General features: G+C 35.7%; 1 protein-coding gene across 1 annotated transcript in view; it reads left to right on the forward strand.

Annotated features, from left to right (window-relative positions):
- The window catches only part of LOC103598376 (protein unc-13 homolog C-like), a gene marked incomplete at both ends in the record, with an annotated part of 259099 nt that overhangs the window by 231936 nt on the left and 1238 nt on the right, over nt 1-25925 (forward strand). The window contains 3 exons of the mRNA XM_008582367.1: nt 4497-4620; nt 7358-7414; nt 14705-14785. Coding sequence (XP_008580589.1) covers nt 4497-4620; nt 7358-7414; nt 14705-14785 — 262 coding nt within the window. The remainder of the gene's footprint in view (nt 1-4496; nt 4621-7357; nt 7415-14704; nt 14786-25925) is intronic.

Genomic DNA, 25925 nt, shown 5'->3' on the forward strand with positions numbered 1-25925 from the left:
TCTGAATGGGGAAAAATTGAAGGCCTTCCCCTTAAGGACAGGAACAAGACAAGGATGTCCACTCTCACCACTTTTATTCAACATAATACTGGAGGTACTAGCTGAGCAATCAGCCAAGAGAAAGAAATAAAGGGAATCCAGACTGAAAAAGATGAAGTCAAACTTTCTTTATTTACAGATGACATGATACTATATATAGAAAAACCTAAAGACTCTATCAAAAAACTCCTAGAGCTGGTTAATAACTTCAGTAACATTGCAGGATACAAAATAAATGCCAAAACTCAGCAGCATTTATATACTCAAATAATGAATTAACAGAAAGAGAAATAAAGAAAGCCCATTTACAATTGTCACCAAAAAAAATACGATACCTAGGGATCCATTTAACCAAAGAGGTGAAAGACCTCTACAATGAGAATTACAAACCACTTCTGAGAGAAATTAAAGAAGACACAAAAAGATGGAAAGATATTCCATGCTCTTGGATTGGAAGAATTAACATTGTGTCTATACTACCCAAAGTGATCTACAGATTCAATGCAATCCCCATCAAAATACCAATGACATTCTTCACAGAAATGGATAAAACAATCTTACCTTTCATATGGAAAAACAAAAGACCCCGAATAGCCAAAGCAATCCTGAGCAAAAAAAAACAAAGCCAGAGGCATAACTCTGCCTGACTTCAAATTATACTACAAAGCTGTTGTAACCAAAACAGCATGGTACTCGGATAAAAATAGACATTCAGGCCAGTGGAGTCAAATAGAGAACGAAGAAATCACTCCTCAGGCTTACAGCCATCTGATATTAGACAAAGGCAGCAAAAATCTACATTGGGGAAAAGATTGTCTCTTCAATAAGTGGTGCTGGGAAAACTAGATTTCCATATGCAGAAGAATGAAACAAGATTTCATCTCTCACCATATACTAAAATCAATTCAAAATGGATTAAAGACCAAAGTATAAGACCCCAAACTGTAAAATTCCTAAGGGAAAATATAGGTGAAACACTTCAGCAGTTAGGTCTGGGCACAGGCTTTATGAACATGAGCCTGAAAGCACAAGCAGCAAAAGGAAAAATAAATGGGACTATATCAAACTAAAAAGTTTCTGCACAGCAAAAGAAACAATCAACAGAGAAGACAACCTACAGAGTGGGAGAAAATTTTTACCAACTATGCATCCGACAAGGGACTAATATCGAAAATATACATAGAACTCAAGCAATTATACAGTAAAAAAATAAACGACCCAATTAAAAAATGGGCAAAGGAGCTTACAGACATTTTCAAAGGAAGACATACAAATGGACAACAGGTACATGAAAAAATGGTCGACATCACTAGTCATCAGGGAAATGCACATTAAAACTACACTGACATACCACCTCACCCCAGTTAGACTGGCTACAATCAAAAAGACAGTGAAGAACAAATGCTGGCGAGGGTGTGGAGAGAAGAGAACGCTCCTGCACTGTTGGTGGGACTGTAAATTAGTACAACCACTTTGGAAAACAATTTGGAGGTTTCTCAAACAACTACAAATAGATCTTCCATATGATCCAGCAATCTCTCTTCTGGGTATATATCCAGAGGAATGGAAATCATCATGTTGAATAGATACCTGCACTCCCATGTTTACTGCAGCTCTGTTTACAATAACTAAGATATGGAACCAACCTAAATGTCCATTAATAAATGATTGGATAAGGAAACTGTGGTGTATATACACTATGGAATACTACTCTGCCATAAAAGAGAATGAAATACTCCCATTGCAACAACATGGATGAACCTGGAGAAACTTATGTTGAGTGAAACAAGCAAAGCACAGAGGGAAAAATACCTCATGTGCTCACTCATATGTGAGAGCTAAGAGAGAAAGGAAGGCAGGAAAGAAAGACCACAGTAGTGCCCTGATCCAACAGAGGGAAGGAACATTCCTAGCGTGACAAATTGGAGTTTAGGGGAGAGGGGGCAGGGGAAAGAAGGTTGGGGGATAATTGGGAGGGGACAAAGGGTAAAAACGTAATTTCTGGTAATGGATATGCCCCAGTATGAATCTGGCCCCCACATCATGGGCAGGAGGGGGGACAATCAGCTTTGTATCTCATGAATATTTGTAATAAATAAATAAATTTTCAAAATAAAATAAAAAAATAAAACCACTGATTAGGAGAGACTCTTAGAAGCCAGATATTTATTCTGTTTTCAAGGAGCTAACAGTTTAGAAAGATAAATAAAAAGTACTTGAATAAACAGGGTTTCAATATATGGAAAAGAGGAACAGGCATTCCAGGGGGAGGTAAAACGGCCGGATTAAGTTTTTGTGAAAATATGATCAGCTATATAAAAGGAACTCTCTGTGGCCAGCTAGTACACATACCATTTGAAAATTGTCTGGTTAATCGGTTCTGTGTTCAGTTAATCTAGATAGCATAGGTTCCAAAATATATGTTTTTAAGCTTGCATTATCAAGTTGGTTAATTTTGACTAAATTAAGGAGGTAGTTGCTACATTTCTCCTGTATTTCTATTATTTAAAACAAACAATAGAGGGCTGAAAGTCTTAAAGGTAGTTTTGAGAAAATCCCTTTAGAAATCATGTTCTACTTGTACTGTGAATGTATAGGCTTTCTTTGTCTTTGTGCAGCCTCCCTAAATAAAACATCTTATTTCTTCATGTTCACTTTCTCCATCAAAACCTCACCACTCTATAAAATGAGCTGCAAACTCTGTTTCCAACTAGCAGAAATCCTGTGAAGAGCTACAAATATGTCAACTATTTTATTCCTGTTTTTTCAGTTGCAGTCTAAGCAGGGTTAGTTAGCATGCCAAGTACACGAGCTGACCATAAAAACAAGATTAATTCCTAAACACAGGCATTTTGAAAGTGGAAATTACACATCTGCAGCAAAATTGGCGGATTTGTTGCATCTCAAATCTTCCTAGAAATTTCTCTGAGGATAGCTGTTATTGCTGTGCCATGACATGACACATCTGCTGGTTTCCGCCCTGTGCCTATACCACAAATATTCACCAGCAAGCTAGAAATGCTTCTGTGGAACAATGGTTTACAAAGTAGTGAAGCTAAAGTTCCACAGATATGCCTCAGGGCTCCCCGACCCTCCTCTTTATCTAGAAAAGGTTGCTTTCACTTATTTTTATATGTTAGGTTTCTACATACAATAGAGTTAGGAGAAATGCTTCTGCATGAAAATGTATTTTTGAAATCTCTCTTTGCCTCTCACATGTCACATGCCTTTAAATACTAATTATTAATTTTAGCTATTTAAATATGTATTACTAATATTAATTATGTATGTCTTTAAATGTTAAAAACAGCAAATTCTGTCCATCAGGACCAGAGCACAAGTTACAATTTCTGAGTCCAAAAGCTAGAATGAGTTTGCCCTGAAATATACAACTCACTTTTGGCCTTCTGCAAAATAGGTTTAATTCACTTTCATTCAAGGAGTCTCAAAGAGTCCAAGTCCAGTGTCATATTATATTATATTTAATAGATATTTACGTAGCACTGTGCCTAGGAAGATGCTGGGCCTTCATACACAAGCACATTCATCATGGGCACTAAGGGACATTGGAAGACATGTTGAATTCAGAGGACAGCTTAATTTTGAGTTTAACTTACTAGCTTTGCTTCCTCAGACAAGTACCCTAACCTCTCTCAGCCTGTTTTTGATTTCTAACCTCTCTCAGCCTGTTTTGATATAGTGATAGATAAGAAATATGTGGAGAAGTTTCTAAACTGTTATATAAATGTTGTACAAATTATTTCACCATGAGAAAAATTGATAAGGTATCACACCTATTAAAGTTGGTAAAGTTTAGTTCTTCTGTAAAATTACATGTATCTCTGTCATATCATTATGTTGGTTCAGTGCCCAGCAGTGATAAAAGTGTGTTTCCTTGGTGTTTGGCCTAAACTATAACTATGGGCACATACTGAAAGCACACCAGAGGTGAGGGTAAAAATCACGCACTTTGGGAGCCTTAACTCCATTGTGGTGAATGGTCTGCCCTTGCTTCATCAGGTGGGTGAAGAATATTGGTTCCGCCACCTTCTTCTCAACCCCCATGCCAAACTCTGGCGACAGATCTCAGAAATTCTCTTGGTTTAATAAGGATTAAATACAAATAAAGAGGAATCTTGCCTTTAAAGTATATTTACGTTTTGTGCTTTGAAAGGTGTTTTTCTTTGTAAAGCCTGTAAATGTAAAAAACAATTTAAGGGAAGAAATACTCTGATTTCATTTTCTACCAAATATAGTGAATATTATAATGTATAGTATGATGAAACAGAGTTTTGATATTGTGTATCTTTTTCAGTAAATGGAATTTAGCTTTTGAAAATTATAAAAGCCTATTCAGGTATTTGAATCTCAGCAGGTAATGTGAATTTCAGATCAATAAAGCAATCTGATACATTGATGTGAGATTTAAAATTGAGTATATTTTTATTTTATTTCAGACTAAGTCTGTCAGCAAAAATCTGTGAGAAAACAGTACTGAAGCGGGTTTTGAAAGAGCTGTGGAAGCTAGTTCTTAACAAAATAGAAAAACAAATTGTCCTCCCTCCTCTGACAGATCAAACAGTAAGTACTGAAAATTTAGTTATACTTTCCATAACCCAGCTAATTGTTCTGTTTTGTCTCTATGAGTGGTTTTGATCCAGACGAAATACTAATTAAATTCATTTTGGGAAAAAGTGTTTGATATACAGTTTCTCAACAATGATCATTCAAATTACACTTTTTTAATTCAAATCCATTTTAAATAGTAGCAATAGCAGTCAAACTTCACACTTGTTTGACATTCAAAACTTCATCTCATAAAAACAATACTTCATACTTAAAAAAATGTATCAAAGTTCAATTTATGGGGTATCTGGTCAACACATCTAATTTTTTATTTAATTTTACTATGAACCCACATGGAAATAGGTTTACGATAGAATACACCCATTGTATTTCTTTCTTAAATTTTACTATTAAAGGAAATAGTTCCAATACTGCTATATGGAATTTTTTCATATTTCTATTCTACTTTCATCTATTACTTCCCCACTTGGAGGTTAATAGAGTAGACACCTTTTAGTGGATTTCAAGAATGGGATTGTATTACACATAGTGAAATAAAAAAAGAACGAGAATGATCAATTGGAAGCAAAGTTAGACAATGTTCAAGTGGATATACAGTGCCAGGAATCTCAGTTCACATATACTGAGCCAAGCAAGGAAAAAATAACCCTAACGAGCAACTGTTATGGAGTAATCAGGTGTTTGGTTTTGTTTGTTTGTTTCTGTGACTAAGGAATATAAATTGATGCAAATAATGAGTCATTACAAACCTAACTAAAGTACATGTTGACACCATTAATCATGCACACTCAGTCCATATTCATCCAATGAAATTTTATGTATTGCAAATTTCTTCTAATAAAGTGTTCCAAGATGCATATTTTTTTGATTTACTGCCAGACAGTGAGTAATAAAATGTGAATTACTTTGAGTTGTTCTTAATGCCATAAGTGTGTGGTTTAATCATTTACAGCCTACATTTTTTATTTATTTTTTGACAGCAGGTCGGTACAGGGATCTGAACCCATGACCTTGGTGTTATAAGGCTATGCTCTAATCAACTGAACATATACAAATCATACACACACACACACACACACACACACACACACACACACACACACACACACACACACACACACACACACACACACACACACACACACACACACACACACACACACACACACACACACACACACACTTTTTTTCTGCTATAATACATAAGACATAGAACATTTCTGTAACATCAGTTAGCTCTCATGAAATCGATCAACAGGGGAATGATGTCAATATAATCTGGAAGGTGGGTTGGTTTTTATGAAAATTTACCTAGTTAAGAGGCTCTGCAATATAATAGAACTATAACTTCAACAGAAAAGGAAAGAGCTCTCACTTTGTCTACAGCACAGGACTGTTTTAAAAAGAAAGCCCCTGCACATAGATTTCCTCTCCAGAAAGTTGCACCTTGCCTGGCTCTCATACACAGCAGGCTACCCTCCCCCTGTGCTCAGAGCTTTACTTGCATGAGCATTGTCTTAGCCCACAATTGTACTTTATTGTTTTGTTTCTATCTGTTTGTTTTGCATTTTTAATACCCCTTGAGGTAGCCATCAGCCTTTCTTAACTCCCTGCCAGCTATCCAGGCCACCTCCCAAAATAGCAATCATTGTTTTTAATAGTTCTTTGGTAATAAAGTTGCATGGGCTTTGATCGTGCTGTCCACTGCTATTACTCCCCATAAACCCTATTATTTTTAGTGCACAATTTTGTACAAATATGAGGGTTTTCAAGAACTTATATGTCATGTTACAACAGAAATGCTACATACAACATTTCATTTTCTATATCTTCCCTAGAAAAGCTTACCATCACCTGATTCTTTTAGCATTGAAAGCTCTGTGTAAACCTATATCATTTATTCATTCATTTATATTCATTGAATAAGTATTTTTTGAGCTTCTACCATGTAGTAGGTACTGTACTAGGTGCTGGTGACAAAATATGAGCAACATTAGTCATAGTTGCTGCTGCTGTGAACGTTGTCATCTTTAATATCTTAGTGAATATATGAACTCCAATAGAAAATCTAGAGAATATTAGTCTAGAATAGCTGATTTTCCTTACTGTGAAAATATTCCGAGCTACTCATGAACTTGGTTAAATTTAATATTTTTCGAGTCACATATACCAACACACATGTCTCTAGTTTTTCATTCTAGCAGTGCTTCGGATGGTTTATTCCAGTGTTTCTCAAATTCTTTTCCCCAGGACTAGGGCTCTAGAGAAAGCCTTTGGCTGAGGAAGTGGTTATGAGGGAGGGCCTCTAATAAGTGGTACAGCATTTCAGGAGGAGTAGCTCCACCTTCTTCAGGCCTATTACCTTACAATTTTGCATAGATTTCTTTTGGGCGGGAATGGAGTAAGGGAGTTGCCCCTGCTAAAAATAAATAAAGTTAGAGATCACTGATTTAATCAATATGCCACATTAAACTGGCTACATTAGCAGTAACCCATTCAGTAACCCAAACTTAAGACTTTAAGTGGGATACCTATGAAGACTGTTATACTGCCAGAAGGACTAGGTATCTTTGACCCAGTCTCTAAAATAGAGCAATTAAGGGCATCTGGCATAAAAGCCAAAAATATAAGGGAAATAGAGAAAATTCTCCATTGATTATATTTCTTTTGTGACTAATACTGAAGATCTTAAGACTGAGTCTTCTCTCTCTTTTTCTCTGTATTTTTCTAGGGACCCCAGATGATTTTCATCGCAGCTAAGGATCTTGGACAATTATCCAAACTGAAGGTAATAAGAATAAGGAAATTACTGGTCATCCATGAAAAGTAATGAGCTAACTATAGCTGTACAAGAAACCATCCTTCTGCTAGTAATGTTATCTAGCATGGATTAAGAACATGTATGTCTGTGACCTCACAATATTTTTCTAGGGACCCCAGATGATTTTCATCGCAGCTAAGGATCTTGGACAATTATCCAAACTGAAGGTAATAAGAATAAGGAAATTACTGGTCATCCATGAAAAGTAATGAGCTAACTATAGCTGTACAAGAAACCATCCTTCTGCTAGTAATGTTATCTAGCATGGATTAAGAACATGTATGTCTGTGACCTCACAATCCACTTTAAGAACTTTTAACTTTGTATTGTAGCATTCAGCATTATTGCTTTTGGAGTAAATTAGAGAACATATTTTCATCCATATGTTGAACTAGTTTTGCATGAATGAAGGCAGAATGGAATGCTGCATAGAAATCCAGTAAAGTCTAGAGAAGTCTTAACGCCAAGAAATAGAATGTGGGAAAATGAACCTCATCAAAGGAGACATTGAACTTGTCAACATGTTCAACTCCATAATCAGTGGGGATTTGCTGACTAAATAACCCTCCCCTTAATTATCACTTTAGATTCCCACAATTTGGAGTTATACAGGAAACCTCAGTTCCCATCTGTCTAGGAGAGAAACTTGACTGGTTAAAATAAATGTTGTTTTCATTCCATTTCTACCTCCTAAAATATAATTAAGGGGCTGGGTCCATACACATGTTCCAGACTCTAGTTTTTCATTCTAGCAGTGCTTTGGATGGTTTATTCCAGTGTTTCTCTAATTCTTTTCCCAGGACCTAGGGTTCTAGAGAAAGCCTTTGGCTGAGGGAGGGGTAAAGAGGGAGGGTTTCTATTAAACTGGACAGCATTTCAGGAGGAGCAACTCCACCTTCTTCAGCCCTATGTCTTATAAGCCTGTATATTCCGTCCTATATCTTATATGACCTTCGTTCAAATTCTTTCTTAACTGCTTTCAACTATGTAATATCGGCCAACGTATTTAACCATTCCAATCTTCAGATGTGGCATTTGTAAAATGCAGAAAATTTTAACACTTGGTTCATAAGATTGTTTTGAGAATAAATGAGATAATGCATATATTATCTTTGCTTGGTAACTGCAAAGAATATGCCACCTCCCACTTATAGAGGACGCAATCTCATTTCTCCCCAGCTGGTAGCTAATAGTCAGATATCACTTGGTATTGTTGTGTCTATAACACAGGCGAAGGACAACCAATGTGCATAATTATTTACTGAGATAAAATATGTGCCTTACAATTTCAGTATCCTATTTTATCCCCTTCCTTAGAAAAAATTATAAAACCAATAATTCATCTAAAAGATATAACCATCACCTAAAATTGTTTCTCACAGGTGTTCAGTGCTGTTNGTGTCTATAACACAGGCGAAGGACAACCAATGTGCATAATTATTTACTGAGATAAAATATGAGCCTTACAATTTCAGTATCCTATTTTATCCCCTTCCTTAGAAAAAATTATAAAACCAATAATTCATCTAGAAGATATAACCATCACCTAAAATTGTTTCTCACAGGTGTTCAGTGCTGTTGATGGTTGGGAGGGAAGATAGAAGGTAGATGTCACTGCCAAACCATTGTTTTGGATCTTGGATCTCTGTCCCTTTCTTTATCACTTTTATTGCCTTCCTGAGATTTCTGGACTCTACTTTAAAAAATGGATTTATACAGTGCTGAAGTTTCTCATATAAAACAATGAAGGTGAAACAGCATGACTCTCATTACGAAAGAGATGGCCCTGGCCATGCATCTAGCATCTGTATGATATTAGAAAACATACTCCATCTCCCCAGGCTCTAGTTTTCTGAGTTGAATAATTACATCAGCTAGAACTGTTTCAGTTTCAAGTGACGGAAAGCCAAACTAACATAAGCAAAGAGGGAATTTATTGCTACATGAAATGTTATAGTCCAGGATAACTCTGGTTTCCATTACTGCTTAATTAGGAATTCAAACAATGTTACAGGTCCTGGTTACTCACTACCTCTCAACTCTGCTCTTCCCCTTGTGTAATGTATTACCCTGACAGACCTTTCTTCCTGTTTGTAAGATGGTTGTCTCTGCTTTTACATCCTTTGATGTAACATCCTTTGAATTTCAAATCATGTAGAAAAGAACATCCATCTCAGTCCGAGGAATGCCAGTAAAGTCTACTGGCACATGAGCGGCTTCCTAAGCCAATCACAGTGGCCTGCAAAGACATGTGCCAATTGGCTTAACTCACATACCCACCCTGAGCTGGGGGTGAAGTCAACCCTGTCAAATCTTATGAACTCTGAGTGGGATAGATACTGGCTCTCCAGAGGATACGAATATGAGGGTACTTCAAAAAGTTCATGAAAAAAATAGAACTGAAAGATAATACAAATCTTTCTATGATCTTTTTGAACTGTATATGCATGCTGGGTGAGAAAAATCAAAGTTCACAGGAAACAGCACTTTAGCACCCTTTGTGGCCCCAAAATCTTTTCAATTCAGTGAATTCTCTTTTAATTATAATAACCTAAAAGCAAACTTTAAATAAAGTGACCTAATAGGGCTATTTCATCAACATTAAAATAATCTGAAGGACTGAAATTAGAATCTTATTATCCTCCGTAGGTAATATGAAAGTACCTTAGTTCTAGATCATATTATTCTATTGTTGGCCCTTGATTTTTTATTTTTAAATTATTAGTTAATTTAGTTGTTGTTGAATTATAGAGCAATAAATCCTTTACAATCTCATACAAAAAAATGAAATTTCACCTGGCATAGAGAACGCTTACAAATTTTCCAAAACCATTTTCCCATATTTTATTAGAATGTCACTTTTTTAATAATTTTATACCATGGGTCTTTAGATTTTTAATATATGAGTTTGAAAGCAGATTTGATGTGCTGGAAATGTACTATTTGAAATGATTGCACTGACAGATAATGTCATAACTCCTATATAGAAATATTAATAGATAACTACCTTACTCAAGAAAAATAGAAAAATGTGGGCAACTAATTATTTTTCAGCATTTGACTATGATTTAGAATTAATTTATTAAACAAGTACTAATTTAACAGTTTGACATATTCTACAGTGTTTCATACTCTGGAACTTCATAATGTAGGTATATTATATATATACCTGACATTACTACTTAATAAGATCTGATTCATTTGTCATAAAATAAAAGAAAATGAGCACAAATCATCACAGACCAGTGATACAATATCAAAAACAATTGATGAAAACACATCTAGAACTGTAAGTTTACTGCAAGATTTTTACTTGGGCAATAATTCATTGTTGACCTCTCTCAGAGACCCCGAATATGAGGGTACTTCAAAAAGTTCATGAAAAAAATAGAACTGAAAGATAATACAAATCTTTCTATGATCTTTTTGAACTGTATATGCATGCTGGGTGAGAAAAATCAAAGTTCACAGGAAACAGCACTTTAGCACCCTTTGTGGCCCCAAAATTTTTTCAATTCAGTGAATTCTCTTTTAATTATAATAACCTAAAAGCAAACTTTAAATAAAGTGACCTAATAGGGCTATTTCATCAACATTAAAATAATCTGAAGGACTGAAATTAGAATCTTATTATCCTCCGTAGGTAATATGAAAGTACCTTAGTTCTAGATCATATTATTCTATTGTTGGCCCTTGATTTTTTATTTTTAAATTATTAGTTAATTTAGTTGTTGTTGAATTATAGAGCAATAAATCCTTTACAATCTCATACAAAAAAATGAAATTTCACCTGGCATAGAGAACGCTTACAAATTTTCCAAAACCATTTTCCCATATTTTATTAGAATGTCACTTTTTTAATAATTTTATACCATGGGTCTTTAGATTTTTAATATATGAGTTTGAAAGCAGATTTGATGTGCTGGAAATGTACTATTTGAAATGATTGCACTGACAGATAATGTCATAACTCCTATATAGAAATATTAATAGATAACTACCTTACTCAAGAAAAATAGAAAAATGTGGGCAACTAATTATTTTTCAGCATTTGACTATGATTTAGAATTAATTTATTAAACAAGTACTAATTTAACAGTTTGACATATTCTACAGTGTTTCATACTCTGGAACTTCATAATGTAGGTATATTATATATATACCTGACATTACTACTTAATAAGATCTGATTCATTTGTCATAAAATAAAAGAAAATAAGCACAAATCATCACAGACCAGTGATACAATATCAAAAACAATTGATGAAAACACATCTAGAACTGTAAGTTTACTGCAAGATTTTTACTTGGGCAATAATTCATTGTTGACCTCTCTCAGAGACCCCCTTATTTATTTATTTTTTCTGAAACAAAAGCACAAAGCTAAATTTATTGTTTACTTAAGAAAGGAAGAACTATGCTGCCCATGCACAAACTCCCCATGTTCATATATGTAACATAAGAACAACTTATGTTACATAAGACTTCTGGGAAGCATGAAGTCCAGGACTGGAAGATTTACAGAAGCAGAGGTGGAATAACATTGGCTATGGAAGCATGGCTACTTGGGTTAGACTGTTAGCAATAATTGGGTTTTTCTTTTCTTTTTTCTTAAATTATTTATTGTTTTATGTTTTTGGCCACAAAACAAGTCTTAATAGATTTAAAAAGGCAAAGATCATAGAAAAATATGTTCTCTGACCACAATAACAGAACAAAATTTAGAAAATTCACAAATGTGTGGTAATTAAACACTCTCCTAAATAAACAATGTGTAAAATATATATATCTCAAAGGAAATCAGAGTGTATTTTGAGATAAAAATGAAAGTGCAACATATTAAAATTCATAGGATGCTGGGCTCACGCAGTGCTTAGAGGAAAGTTTACACTTGTAAACAAGTATATTAAAATGCTATGTTCTTTTTTAAGTTATTAACTTCTTTGTAAATTTCCTCCTTCATATCCTGGATTTTTTGTTTGTCTGTTTCATTATGTTGTCAAACTGAGTCTTCTCCTATCTCAGTGAGTTTCCTTAAGATTGTTGCTCAGAATTCCTTTTCAGTTATTTCAAGGGTTTCCTGCTCTATAGGGTCTGGTATTTGAGAATTACTGTATTCTTTCGGTGATGTCATATTTTCTTCGATTTCCACATTTCTAGTATCTGTGTTGATGTCTGGTCATCTGGTAGAGCATTTGCTTCTTCTATTACTCTGGAGTGGCCTTTGAGAAGAGAGATGTCCTCTTCTTTTTCTAGTCAGTGCTGGTGATTCTTTTTGTGTCGATGTAGTTGAATGGTGGGCTGCCTGCATGGTAGTTGTGGCTACTGCTGTGGTGTCCACTGCTTTTGCAGCACCTATGGCTGTGGTGATAGCTGTGGTGGGCCACCCATGCAGGAGTGGTGTTTTTGGTATGCTCCTGGGGATGCTGCCCTCGGCTCCTGCCTTAGGAGCCTGGGCAAGCTGTATCTTTTGCCTGCATCTGGGCAGAGGGGGCTGGCCCTCAGTTCTTGCCTTAGGAACTCAGGCATGCTCTTAGAGACCCCCTTATTTGAATGAGTTGTGAAATCCCAGAAAAGTATTTCTAGCAAGAATTATATTTTTCTAAAGCACCAACATAGATCATTTATTAGTATCTGTTAAGAAAAGTAATATGACCACATCATAAAGCCAATCAAGATTGATGAAGCCTGAGAGACTTATTTAAAATAAAATATTCATATTTCCTTGTCCCCATGCATTTTCCCCTATAACTCAGCAGCATTTCCTATTACTCTTTAGGTCTCAATGGATATTTAATATTACTATTTGGAAATATTAAATGAACTCATATGTTTAAGTTGAAATCCCTATATCAGAAAAAGATGCAGTAAGAAGCATAACTGTATATCATGAATCCATGAAACATTACATCATATTTTCAACAATATTCAAGATAATTATTCCATTCAAGCATGTTAGATCCTATGAGATATGCTGAAGGAAGTACAATTCAATTATCAAAAATATATCTAATGCCTAGCAGGTGACAATTGCCAAGGTATACACTGAAAGCAAAGAAGTTGGTTAGACATACACATTATCCTCAGGAAGTCATGACATTTACTAGACAACATAATGAGAAAAAGGGCAGAAGAGAAGTAACTGGCTGTGATTGCACAGTTTATGCATTGCACAAAAGTGCCTGATTAAGGGAACAATTGATGACTAAAATCAAGTCCGTGCTCCACTTGCCAAGCTATGTGTGCTGACTTGGAGCTGTACCCACATAGAAGAAAAGATGCCTTTTATTATGACCAAAGGCACTCATCCATTAATCAAGCCATGCATTCTCAGAGCTGTGTCCACCCATATGGGTCTTTTCTTGTAATTCACACAAAGGCATTTACATAAGTTAGAATTTAAGCTCCAGGAGGAAAAAAGTCTTCCTTTTGTTGAACCATATATCTCAATCACCTAGAACAGTATCGACATAATAAGTACTCAGCAAATATTTGTTGAATGTTGTTGAATACAATAGTGTGGCCCTGGGGAACACAATTTGGGGGGGTCAGGAATTTAAAAATTTTTCTCTTAGAAAAATTTCTATCTCCTTTATTATTTTCTCTAACTTTCTACCATCACGTTTCTAAATAAGCTTTGAATTGTGGGTTCAAACAGACCACAATGAACAATGAAAAAAAATTGTAAAATATAAAATCAGTTTCAAAATTAGTTCTAAAATATTAAAAATAATCATAAAAAATAGAAAATCTCCAAAGCGAGCCAAATTCAGTAAATTCTTTGGGCCTTTTCTCAATAATGAGTAATCATTAAGGAGATCTGAGAAAGGCAATAAAGTGGGGGCATTATATTTGAAATAGACTTTATCAGTAGTAATTAGGAGAGGCTAAAATTTACCTCTTAAATTCCTTCCATGATTGACATTCCTCAATGTGACAGACAAGAAAGAATTCAGGTGAAAAAGATTCAATTTTCCAGGCTTCCCTCTTTTTTTTTTCTTACATTAACTTACAGGTGAAAAAAACAAAGCCATATCTCTAACAAAATACTACTTTTTAAGTAAACATTTAACAGTTCTTCCTTTGGCAAAATGGATGTTTTTACATATATAATAAAATAGGTATTTTAAATGCATCCATATGAAGAAGATATTTCAAATAGGAAATGTTTGAATATGGGAATTATATGGATTTTGTTTGATAGTAGTTATTAAATGAACTGGTTATTTTATAAGCAATTATTAACCTGTTTTCCAGGAGCACATGACTCGGGAGGATACCAAGGGTTTGACACCAAGACAATGTGCTATAATGGAAGTGGTCCTGGCCACCATCAAGGTAAGGTTACAGTCCCCTGAATATGCATCCAGAGAGCCTCCCATATAACCCCACGCATAGGTACCCCTGACGCATATCTATGGAGCTGTGCCATCCATACATTTAGTACGTAGTTGAATTGATACATTCTAGGAGTATATCAGATTTAGCCCTTTCCATCTCCTTGTTACATGCATATTACCCTGTCCTTACACCTGCTCACTTTGTCTTTCTCTAAAAAATGTGTGTGAAACCTATGTTGTAACATGTTTTCAAAGAAGACATGTATCCCCCAAACCCAGTTAAACAGATGCTTTGAGAGGATTTGGGGTTAACAGAATTTGTTTTTATGTTTTCTATGCTTGTTGAAATGATTTTTAAAAAATCAACCTTCTCCACTCGTAGTAAGTACAATAATTTTATTTTATTTTCTGCTGAAAACTTGAAGGCATTGTGTTGTGTGCAGTTAACAGAATTCGTTTTTATGTTTTCTATGCTTGTTGAAATGATTTTTAAAAAATCAACCTTCTCCTCTCTTAGTAAGTACAATAATTTTATTTTATTTTCTGCTGAAAACTTGAAGGCATTGTGTTGTGTGCATCAGTTTTTCATAGCCAAAGGTTGACCAAAAGTTATTGTACTGTGTGCTAAATGTGTACAGATCTCAAGATGTAACTTAGAAATTATTTGTTTTCATGTAATTCCTTTTATATCCATTTTTTTATATTTATATGTGAAACTTTATGAAAGAGTTTGAAAAGTTAATTTATTTTCTAAATTCAAACTATGCCTAATGTTTTCACTCTTCACCAGGGAAGCATCTATTATCCAGGATGTATAAACAGTATAACAAAGAACTGTTAACTACCACGAGCCATTTGCAGAGCACTGGATAGCAACAGACATTACAATGATATTCATTAAAATAGAGTTCAGTCTGAATCACTATTGCATATTTTCACAAAAGTGTTACATCATGGCTTTTGTTTTGCAGTTTCAGCATTTAAAATGAAGCCATCTTTTGCTGCTGCAGTGTTGAAAACTGTAAATAAAAGTTGTGAGATGAGAATTTTGTGACACCTGGTAGCAATTGGGGAGTGTGAATTTAGGCAATGAGATAACAAAAATGGAGTTTATAAGGATACGGAAGAATTTTGTCTGAAAATATGGAAACTTTACAAACAATGTTAAGGAAAAATGGACTACAGGAAAAAACTTCAAAAGTTTTTTAAATATTATTTTCAAAAATTTGAGAATGAAATGACTAATTTTGGGAGTTGTAAGAGCACTAATAGCTACATATAAGTGCTAGTAGAAAAAAAATACAATCTCTAACATGCACCATGAAGAGATTAAGAAAAAAAATGTAATTTTTTTTAGAATCTGAATCCAGCCCTTCATGAACTTTATTAAGTAAGCACATGACTTTAGGAGAGAAAATAAAATAAGTTTTGTGGAAGCAGGGAATGTCATTTTAAGTATTGACAGACCTGGCTCCTGTCCCCAACTCCAACATTTCTCTAATTATTCTTAGTGGTGCCACATGACCACCACCTGCAGGCCAGGTTCTGCCCAGACTCTGAGACTGTATTGATCTCCAAGCAAATCCCTTTGACCCACATCTTGACAGCTCAATATCCTGTCTTCCTCTTCAAGTCGTCAATGACAATCTTTGAATTCAGTCTCAGCCACCAGATGCTTGTCTTTTTCTTTGGGGACAAAACTACTATCTAGTATTCAAGAGCCAGTAAATAGGTCCATGTCACTGTCTTCTTCCTTCAGGACTGGAATCTGACTGGTTCTTCTGAGCCTCAGATCGTGTGGTCAGGTCTCCAGTGCCCCTATTCCCTAACTTCTGTGATGCCAACTCTTTTTCTGGGAATCTCCATGCTAGGCTTGCCGTGCCTGCTGTGAGACTCTCTTGACACTGTGGTCTGCCTATGTGCCAAGGTATTTACCTGATATCTGCTTTTCAATGGCCCTGTCATCAGTTTGCCTTTATCTTGTGTGCCTCTGAGATTTGCCCCAATGGACTGTCCTACCAAGGACTAATTCTGATGTTGACTACAAAGGGATTCAAGAGAACGAAAAGCACTATTTAAAAGAACTGTAACTCTAGCTGTAAAAGAGCTAAAGATTCAGTGTCTGCCTGGGGTCCAGCAACAGGAGCACTTATAATGCAAGCAGAGACCTCATGGAAAAGATGTTCTTAGGTCAAAGCAGCAGATGCTACCCAGGCTAATTCCCAATGGCTGCCAAAGAGATGATCTTTAATTCCTCCTAAGCTCAATTTAATCAAATAAGCTGGAAATGAGAAAGTGAGAAAATGAAGAAGGAGAATGCTAAGGAGCTTGTAGAATATCGGCTGAAATAATGTTCTGCATTTTTTCATGTCTCATGTACGTACATCATCTCCCCTGATCTTTATAAACATTCTGAGTGTTAGGTAGGTCAAGACTGATCATTCACATTTTATAGATAAGAGAATTAAAGGAAAGAAGGTTTAAGTTGTTTGTCCAGGCTGCTCATAATTAGTAGAGATGAGAAATGACACCAAACTCTAAAGTCACTGTCCTTGCTTCTATGTCACATTATTTCATTAAATGTTTACAAAGTGTGAGTAAAATGTAGCAGGCCAAAATGGATTATATTTCTTCAGAGAGATGACTTCTTTTTATATTAAAATACCATATTTCAATTACTTAGATTATTTTCTAATTATTTGAAAACAATTAAAAATCTTTCAGCCCCTATACAAGTATTTATGAAAATATCAGTTCTCTTAAATTCTAAAACTTTAATTCAGCTGGTACTATTTTGTCACACCAGTCACTTGTAATTTTTCAATTATAAGTCAAGAATGTCAAATATGACAGAAGTAACAGAAATTATGATCATCTGCTACAGGTAGGATGGTTGAGCTTTGACACATACTATTCACCTGCCAAAGCAGCCAAATCAATAGTATTTGAAAGTAAAAGTGATAAGGTGGCAGCTATGAGACAGCTAATAGATAACCTAGTCAGTTTGTGCATTTTGTGTTGCTATAACAGAATTACCTGGGACTAGATAATTTATAAAGAACAGAGCTTCATTTGGCTTATGTTTCTGGGACAGCTGCATCTGGCACAGGCCTCAGGCTGTTCTACCCACGGCAGAAAGTGGCAGACAGCCAGAGTGTACATGCAGAGCACATGGTGAGAGGAAGTGAGAGGGAGAGGAGGTGCCAGGGTCCTATAAACAACCAACTCTCGCAGGAACTAATAGAGCAAGAACTCACTCATTACTCCCCCCACCCAGAGAGAGCACTAATCCATTCATGAGGGATCCACCCCCATGACTCAATCAGTTTCCAACACTGCCACATTGGGGATCAAATTTCCACATGAATTTTGGTGGGGACAACACATCCAAACTCCATCATTCTGCCCCTGGTCCCCCAAAACTTGTCATTCTCACATACAAAATACAATCATTCCATCCAAACAGTCCCAAAAGTCTTATATTGCTCCAGAACCAACTTAAAAGTCCAAAGTCTCATCTGAGACCAGAGGCTAAACTCCTTCCAGCTGTGAACCTGTAAAAATCAAAGACAAATTTATCTACTGCCAAGATACAATGGTGGAACAGACATTGGGTACCCACTCCTGGAGAAGCCACTAGGGAAGCCCTAGTTTGAAGAGGTCTTAGTTGGGCTTCAAGTCCCAACCACATTTCTCAAGAAGACTCAGGACTGCCGTGAGATTCCCTGAAATGTGGGTTTCTTTCAAAGAGAAACAGGAGACCTTTTCCCAATTGCTGGTATCCTTTGACTTGAGCATGAATCCAAAGACTTTATGAAATTCTTCAATCTTGGACAAACCTCATTTTATGATGAAGTCTGAAATACCCAGAAAAAAAGATGGCTGGTTTTATTTTTCTCACCCTTTCAAATTCCCCTGGAACACTCATTACATGTAGTTGAACATGACACTCTGCAGTATATGTTGCAGATATATCTGACACCATGCAGTGACAATACAAAGATTTCTCTAAAAATAATAAGCATGTGGATCAGGGTTCTTTAAGAATCTGAATTTCTTGGTATAAAAGAGGGAATTTAGACTAAATATGAATTCAAAATAGCTTTGGAATTTACTTACTTTCTTATTTAATCCTAGATAACATTATTTCTTACCCTCAGGATTCCAGACAAACAGAAGAATATGGTGATAAACCACATTTTAGGCCTCTGAGTTTCTGACCGTGACTGAGGTCCTACCCTACCCTGCTGTCCATTATCCATGAGGCAATTTTAGTGGCTGCTTCTCAGCATCTTCTTTTTTATCATTATAAATACAGTTTCTGCATTATTTAAAATTCAGCCACTCACGGGAGGAACAAAATAATCTATCTAGTTTGGAGTACTGCAATTCGAAAATTGTTATCTGAGAGCTTCCTGTATGAGAAAATAAGGTGAACAGCAAGGAGGTGGCTGGAGATGAGAGGTCTTGCCTTTGACTTGGGAACAAAAACATCTACTGTCAATAAAATAAAAGAATTATGGACAAAGTGCTGGGGAGTGCAGAGAGGGTGATGAATTTTCTCTGCATGTCTAGTGGAAAGCTTTCTGGAAAGGGAAGTTTTGGAATTTAGAAGATGAAGAAGGGCAAAACAATGGGAAAAAGGCATTGTAGACCTAGAGAAAAACATAAGTGATATAGACAAGGTATTTTTCAGCCTGAGAACTTCAGTAGTCTAGTGTAGAGAAACAGATCATGACTGGCGACTGTCACAGGGAAGGAAAGAGGAACATTGGATTGGAGCAAGGATGCTGAGGCTTAAACACCACGGTAAAGAATCTCAACTTTAGTTTGTCAGCAAAAAGAGAAACGGCAATACATTTTATGGGAGAGAGTGGCATATTCTAATCTGATGTATAAAGAGACAGTGCAGCAGAAAATAATTTTTGAATATCTATCAAGTAATTTCTAAAAAAAAAAAGTAAACTTTAGATGGTTAAAGATAGGTTATAATTATGTTTAAGTTTGAAAAATGAATTGTCAGCATGGATTTGCCAAAAGTATGCAACAGGTGTTGGAAGAAAAAAAAGTGCTTATGGGAAATTGCTACCCAAAGAATATACACAAGTATGTCAAAAATAGACATGCTTCTCATACTCGTGCTTGTGAAGAAACATTGGCATGTTCCCATAATTCAGTAAAACGAGGGTTACACCTTCAATAAGTGCTAAATATAAAGAGTTAAAAGAACTTAGAGAGTTTTATTGGGATTATAAAAAGAATGGCTTGCTAGGCATGCAGGCAATATTTATCCTGATGTTTTATTTAGCAATACTATTCTTTTTTTCCCCTCACAAATCACAACTAGGTTGGAAATGCTTTATTTATTTATTTATCTATTTTGCAGTTTCATGACAAATACAAGAAAAAAATTTTTTCTGTTTATTTTTTAAGTTAAAGAAAACTATACTTCCTGCATAGCTCTTCCCAGCCCCCACGGAGATGTAATAATAGTGCTCCTCAGCACCTAGCCATACATTAGTGAAGCCAACATGTTGACGTATGTCAGAAGATGGCTATGAATACAAATGTAAATAAAATATCGGAAACTACGTGGGGAGTTATGGCACCGACTAGCAGAATAGCAGAGCAGCAGGTCATAAAGAGAGCCAGAGAGACAAGAGTATGCTTGCTAAAAGTGTCATTTCCATAATAGTAACCTAATAGGAATGTGCAAAGTAGATTGCATAGTTCAAGATTATAGTCACAGAGATCAGTACAGTTATTGAAGTCAAAAGATGATAAGGGCTATCAACAACATGGTAGCTTTAAGAGTAGAAAGTGAAAGATGCATATGAGTGATAAAAGAAAGAAAGAGGCATTGGAACTTGGTGACTGAATATGGTGAAAGAGGGAGAGGGAGCCCAGGGTGACTGAGGGGTTTCAGCTCCAATGACTGGGAAAGCATGAAGGTAGGAGGGCTGTCTTCCTATTGCCATGTTGGAATTAGATATGATGGCAAGAACTTGAAACTAAATATCCAGTAACCTGCCTGAGACAGGGGCTGGTGTTTAGAAGATAAAGCCACCAGTAATTTGAAAAGTTATTCTACCAATTAAATATATTTTCTTATAAGTGGGAAGAATTCTACAGTTCACAAAACTCTTCCAGATACAGTAATTAATTACATCTTTACAATACCACCGGCAGTTTGGGTATTTCTGCTACCATTCTATAAATGACTGAACTGATGCTCTGAGAGGTTAAATAATCAATGCAAAAATCACATTGTACAGAGGACAGATGAAGACTTACATTTTAGCACATTATAAAGAGCAGAGAATCAAAGAGGGGAAGAGGATTCTAGAGTCTCAGAATTCGAAACATGATCCAATATCTCTCCACGATGAAGACTTACATTTTAGCACATTATAAAGAGCAGAGAGTCAAAGAGGGGAAGAGGATTCTAGAGTCTCAGAATTCGAAACATGATCCAATATCTCTCCACTCCTGCTCATATAGAGAGATGCCATCTACAGTGTTGTTGACACATGGTCACCTGGCCACCACTTCACAATGGCCAGTGATGGGACCTCACTAACACACAAGTAGTAGTTTTGATTTTTAAGATGCACTATTTTGAGAAATGTTCTCTTTGTATCAAACCAAAATCTGCTTCCTTTCTACTCCTAGCTATGCATCGGTCCTCCCTCTGTCTTTTGAAATTATTGTAAAATAATTCTATTTCCTTTTCCATGTGATAGGCTCTCAGACGTTGATGAAAACTGCCATGCTGTCCCAAGTCATCTGCAGCTGTTTATTGAATAAAATGCCTTCTAGACTTTAGAAAATTCTGGTAACCAACCTTAAGATGCTCTCCACTTTCATATTTCTTAGAAACAATGAAGCCCATTAATAAACCTAATATTCCAGAAGCATCCTAACCAATGGAGGATGTTCTTGCTTTATCACACCCTTTGTTTTGATCTGTCTACCTATAGATTTCATTAGCTTTGATAGCTACCCCATCACTTATTAAATCAGAACTTGAACTTGAGAGCAAATAAAACTTTATTGCTTTAAAAATTTACTGAAATTAAGCCAGGTCACCCCCATTCAGTACTTTCATTAAACATGAATATGAATATCTATCACAAATACAGGCTTTTTCCTTTTCTCATTACCTGTAAATGTTGAACCTGTAAATGTTCCAAACTGCCAAGGCCTTTCTGAAGACAGATTTTGTTGTCAAGGTAGTAACTTTAAGCTTTGGCTCAATGGCACATTCGAAAAACCTGCTTTCTGCCTTTGTCTTTCCAAGTCCATGGTGAAAATATCAGCCAGCAAAGGGCCAGTGGTAGAGAGAATGTCACCCAGCTGTCATCCTTATCTTTTATAGCACTAAACAGCTTCTTCACAGTCCTACAACTGAGAGATTGGAAATTCTTTTCTCGAACAAGGAGAAAATGATCTGCCCCAACTTTTTATTTTGCCAATTATTTTCTGTTGATTTGCATTAGTCTTAGTAGAGCATCTTAACAGACCAAACTGGAGATTCTTAGATTATGCTGCAGGTTGCAGAGGAATAATTTACAAATTCCTTTCTAGCATATAATTCCCACACAAAATGCTCACCATAAAGAATGGAGATCGACTAAATTGCACTGAGCTGTGGATAATGGGTTTTGTTTAATAGTTAAGACATTCACTCCCGCACATCAGCACCACATTTACATCCTTCAAATCTAAACCTCAGTGAAGTACAAATTCTACCCTTCTGTTCCTTCAGGGACGCTTGCAAAGAATTGAAACTGAACGTGAAATCTTTGAATATCAAGGTCCATGCAAGAACTGACAGAACAGCCCCTTTCTGAGAAAGAACAGCCCCCTTTCTCCTGTTTATGTATGCTGTGAGATAAGCAGACCAGCACTTTTAGGCACTGCCACCTGGGTTCTGAACACTGGGTAAAAGGTTTCCATGAAGTAGTGTTCTCATTTGCATTTGCAGAACATAGAAATCATTTCCTTTGCTGTTTGAGGATCCTATGGCATGTGTTTTTTTGTCTGTGTCCACTGAACAGGAAGCTTTCATTCTTAGCACTTTGCAATTTGTTTTCCCTCTTGACATTCCTACTCTGTCTTGGGTTCCTGTCTTGCATCATTTATAAAATGCATTCAAAAGATAATGGAATCATTTGTGCCCTTACATATTTTCTGTTCACTCAATACCCTGTTAGAGCCTTTAATGGAATGAAATGTAAGACCCTACAGCTAAAAAGGAGAAAGTCAATTGAGTATCATAACCTAAAACTCTAGAGAGACCCTTGGGCTTTAATCAGAAACAAACTCCCTTATTTATGTTTTCACTTCATTAATTCCCCCAATTTCCAGAATCCTACAAAATAACACCTTACTGTAAAAACATGTCTTCCCATTATGATAAAGGGTTCAGAAATACATAGTTTATGCCTTTATAGCTTAACTCATGCATTCTTCCTCCATGAGTTAGGGTTAGGCTCTCAAAACACTTCAATTATATGAAGGTCAGACACATTTTCTAAACTAAAGTTTCCCAAATCATATAATATGGAACACTTGTATCCCTAAAATTCTTAATAGATGTTCAGTGATATAGGTGTCCTATGGCCGAATAATTTTATTAATAAGAGGGTAAACAGATTTATTTACCCCAGGGGGTCTCACAGCCTTTACTATGTTAATCAGCATTGTGGATCTTTTGAGCTCATCTCAACTTCCCTGGGCCCTCTACTCCCTAGAGACCACTTGCAGCTTCCAGGCAACATGAGTTTAGTGATGAGAATAGAATAACAGTAGCAAACAGTATTTTTTTAAACTATACCAAAGGAAGATATTATAAGAACTACAAGTACAGTTGACCCTTAAACAACTCAGGTTTGAACTGCATGGGTCCACTTATATATGGATTTTTTTCAGTGAATACTGTAAACATATTTTCTTTTCCTTATGATTTTCTTAATTACACTTTCTTTTCTCTAGCTTACTTTTCTATAAGAATACAGCATATAATACATATAACACACATGTGTGTTAATCAACTGTTTATATTATATTATTATATTATTCCAGTACTAGGCTATTTAAAAGTTAAGCTTTTGGAGAGTCAAAAGTCATACACAGATTTTCAGCTGCACAGGGGGTCAGTGCCCCTAACCCCCACATTGTTCAAGGGTATATTATATTATTATATTATTCCAGTACTAGGCTATTTAAAAGTTAAGCTTTTGGAGAGTCAAAAATCATACACAGATTTTCAGCTGCACAGGGGGTCAGTGCCCCTAACCCCCACATTGTTCAAGGGTCAACTGTACCTCAATTCTTCTTAAGTAGTGCTGAGACTCTCAGCAAAAAATCGTAAAAACTACGGTCATCCTTATGAATGCTGTCACCATGCTACTTTATATACAGTGATAAAGAACAGTTTTTAAAAGAGGGTATAATTGTGATGTTTGTAAAACATGTTAAAATTGTCAAAAATGTTATTTAATTTATTAATGAGGGAACCAGTAAGATGTTACAACTGGCTTCAAAGGAGAATGTCGCAAACTACAAATATATAAGCAATAAAAAGAAAAGCAAAATAGATCTATCCACAAAGCAATAGTCAGTTGCATTACACTAGAAATAATTAATTTGAATTTCTATGGACAAAACTCATTTACATTATTATTCATTTTCTACAATTTAGAGAGATTTTAAATAGCTTAAATTTAATAAGACAGGCTTGCCTGAGAAACATTGACAAAGAAAATGCCTTCCCTTCTCGAGTGCTTCTCCCACTCTAGGTTCAGTTTATACCGCTGCTCTTTCCTCTTAGGGTGAGTTATTTCTTCTGATGGCTTCCTGTGTTCATTATTTAAACAGATCTCCAGAGAGCACCCACCACTCGTGATACAGAATCTAGACCAAGCTAAACCTTCTAAACCTTCCTCTCCCCCAATGCATTCATTTAATCTTTTTCCACCCTTACATATCATATCATGTTTCTTGAAGAAAGGGAATNGCATTCATTTAATCTTTTTCCACCCTTACATATCATATCATGTTTCTTGAAGAAAGGGAATATCATATGTTTTTCATTCATCAAGGCACCTGAAACAATTCTGGACTCATAGTCCTTAACAAATACTTTCTGCATGTGAAAATATTTTAACACTTTTATAAGAAAATCAAGGTGTAGAAAATTATAAATATTGTTTCACCTTCTCTCAAAGAGTAAGAAAAGGCTTCTCCCATTTTTCTATGCTTGCTCTTTATAACCATACATAGCTTTTGCCACAACTAGAGTTTTAACAGTGTACACAGCTAGAATCGGTAAATGGAATTTTAAGTAACCATAGGTTTTTCTCCCGGGGCGGGGGGGTCTTTAATTGTAGCAATCTTGCTTAAGGCTATATCCTCATTGCATACTTTCTCTGGTCTACACCCTGAATCTCCTCTACATTACAGCTTTTGAAAATGTACTTAGATTACTGCAAATGCCCAGAGTATTTTTCTGCATTTCCCCTTGAATAGGGGAAGAAAACTGAGATAATTACAATTTTTCAGTTCATTAAATTGTTCCACTTCAGAAATTCTTAAGGAGTAGGATAGAGGGATGACACATATCCATTTAAGAGAGTGTATCAGAATCACTTTTTAGCTTCTTCTAAATATTCCATTCTGTGAGAATTATAGATCACAGTGAGCCACAGTTACCAATGAGTGTTTAGGTTCCTCTAGCATTGCTGGTACAAGAAGAGAAAGAGAGAACCATTTATCTAAACTTAACAGAATACTATTAATATATTATTATCTATAAATGGTTGGAAAAAAACATCTTTAGTTCTATCACATATCTCTAGACATTTTGCCTTTCAAAGAGATGTCTGTGCATAACACTTTGCAGCATCAAAAATGCTAACATCCCTCCATGACCATATTTACTATGAACGAGCATATATCTTCTCTATTATCTTACTTATAAAATTTGGAATGTTTTGAGTTTGTTGGATGACGATAGCAACACACACACACACAAACCCCTCAGTGTTTAATTATGTTTATCAGACACAAGGGTCAGGAGGTGTTGGATGTCCAAGGACTACTCTACTTCATCAGGGTAACCTCTATCTGGACCA

Source organism: Galeopterus variegatus, unplaced genomic scaffold (genome assembly GCF_000696425.1).
Source record: "Galeopterus variegatus unplaced genomic scaffold, G_variegatus-3.0.2 Scaffold2593, whole genome shotgun sequence".
NCBI classification, from domain to species: Eukaryota; Metazoa; Chordata; class Mammalia; order Dermoptera; family Cynocephalidae; genus Galeopterus; species Galeopterus variegatus.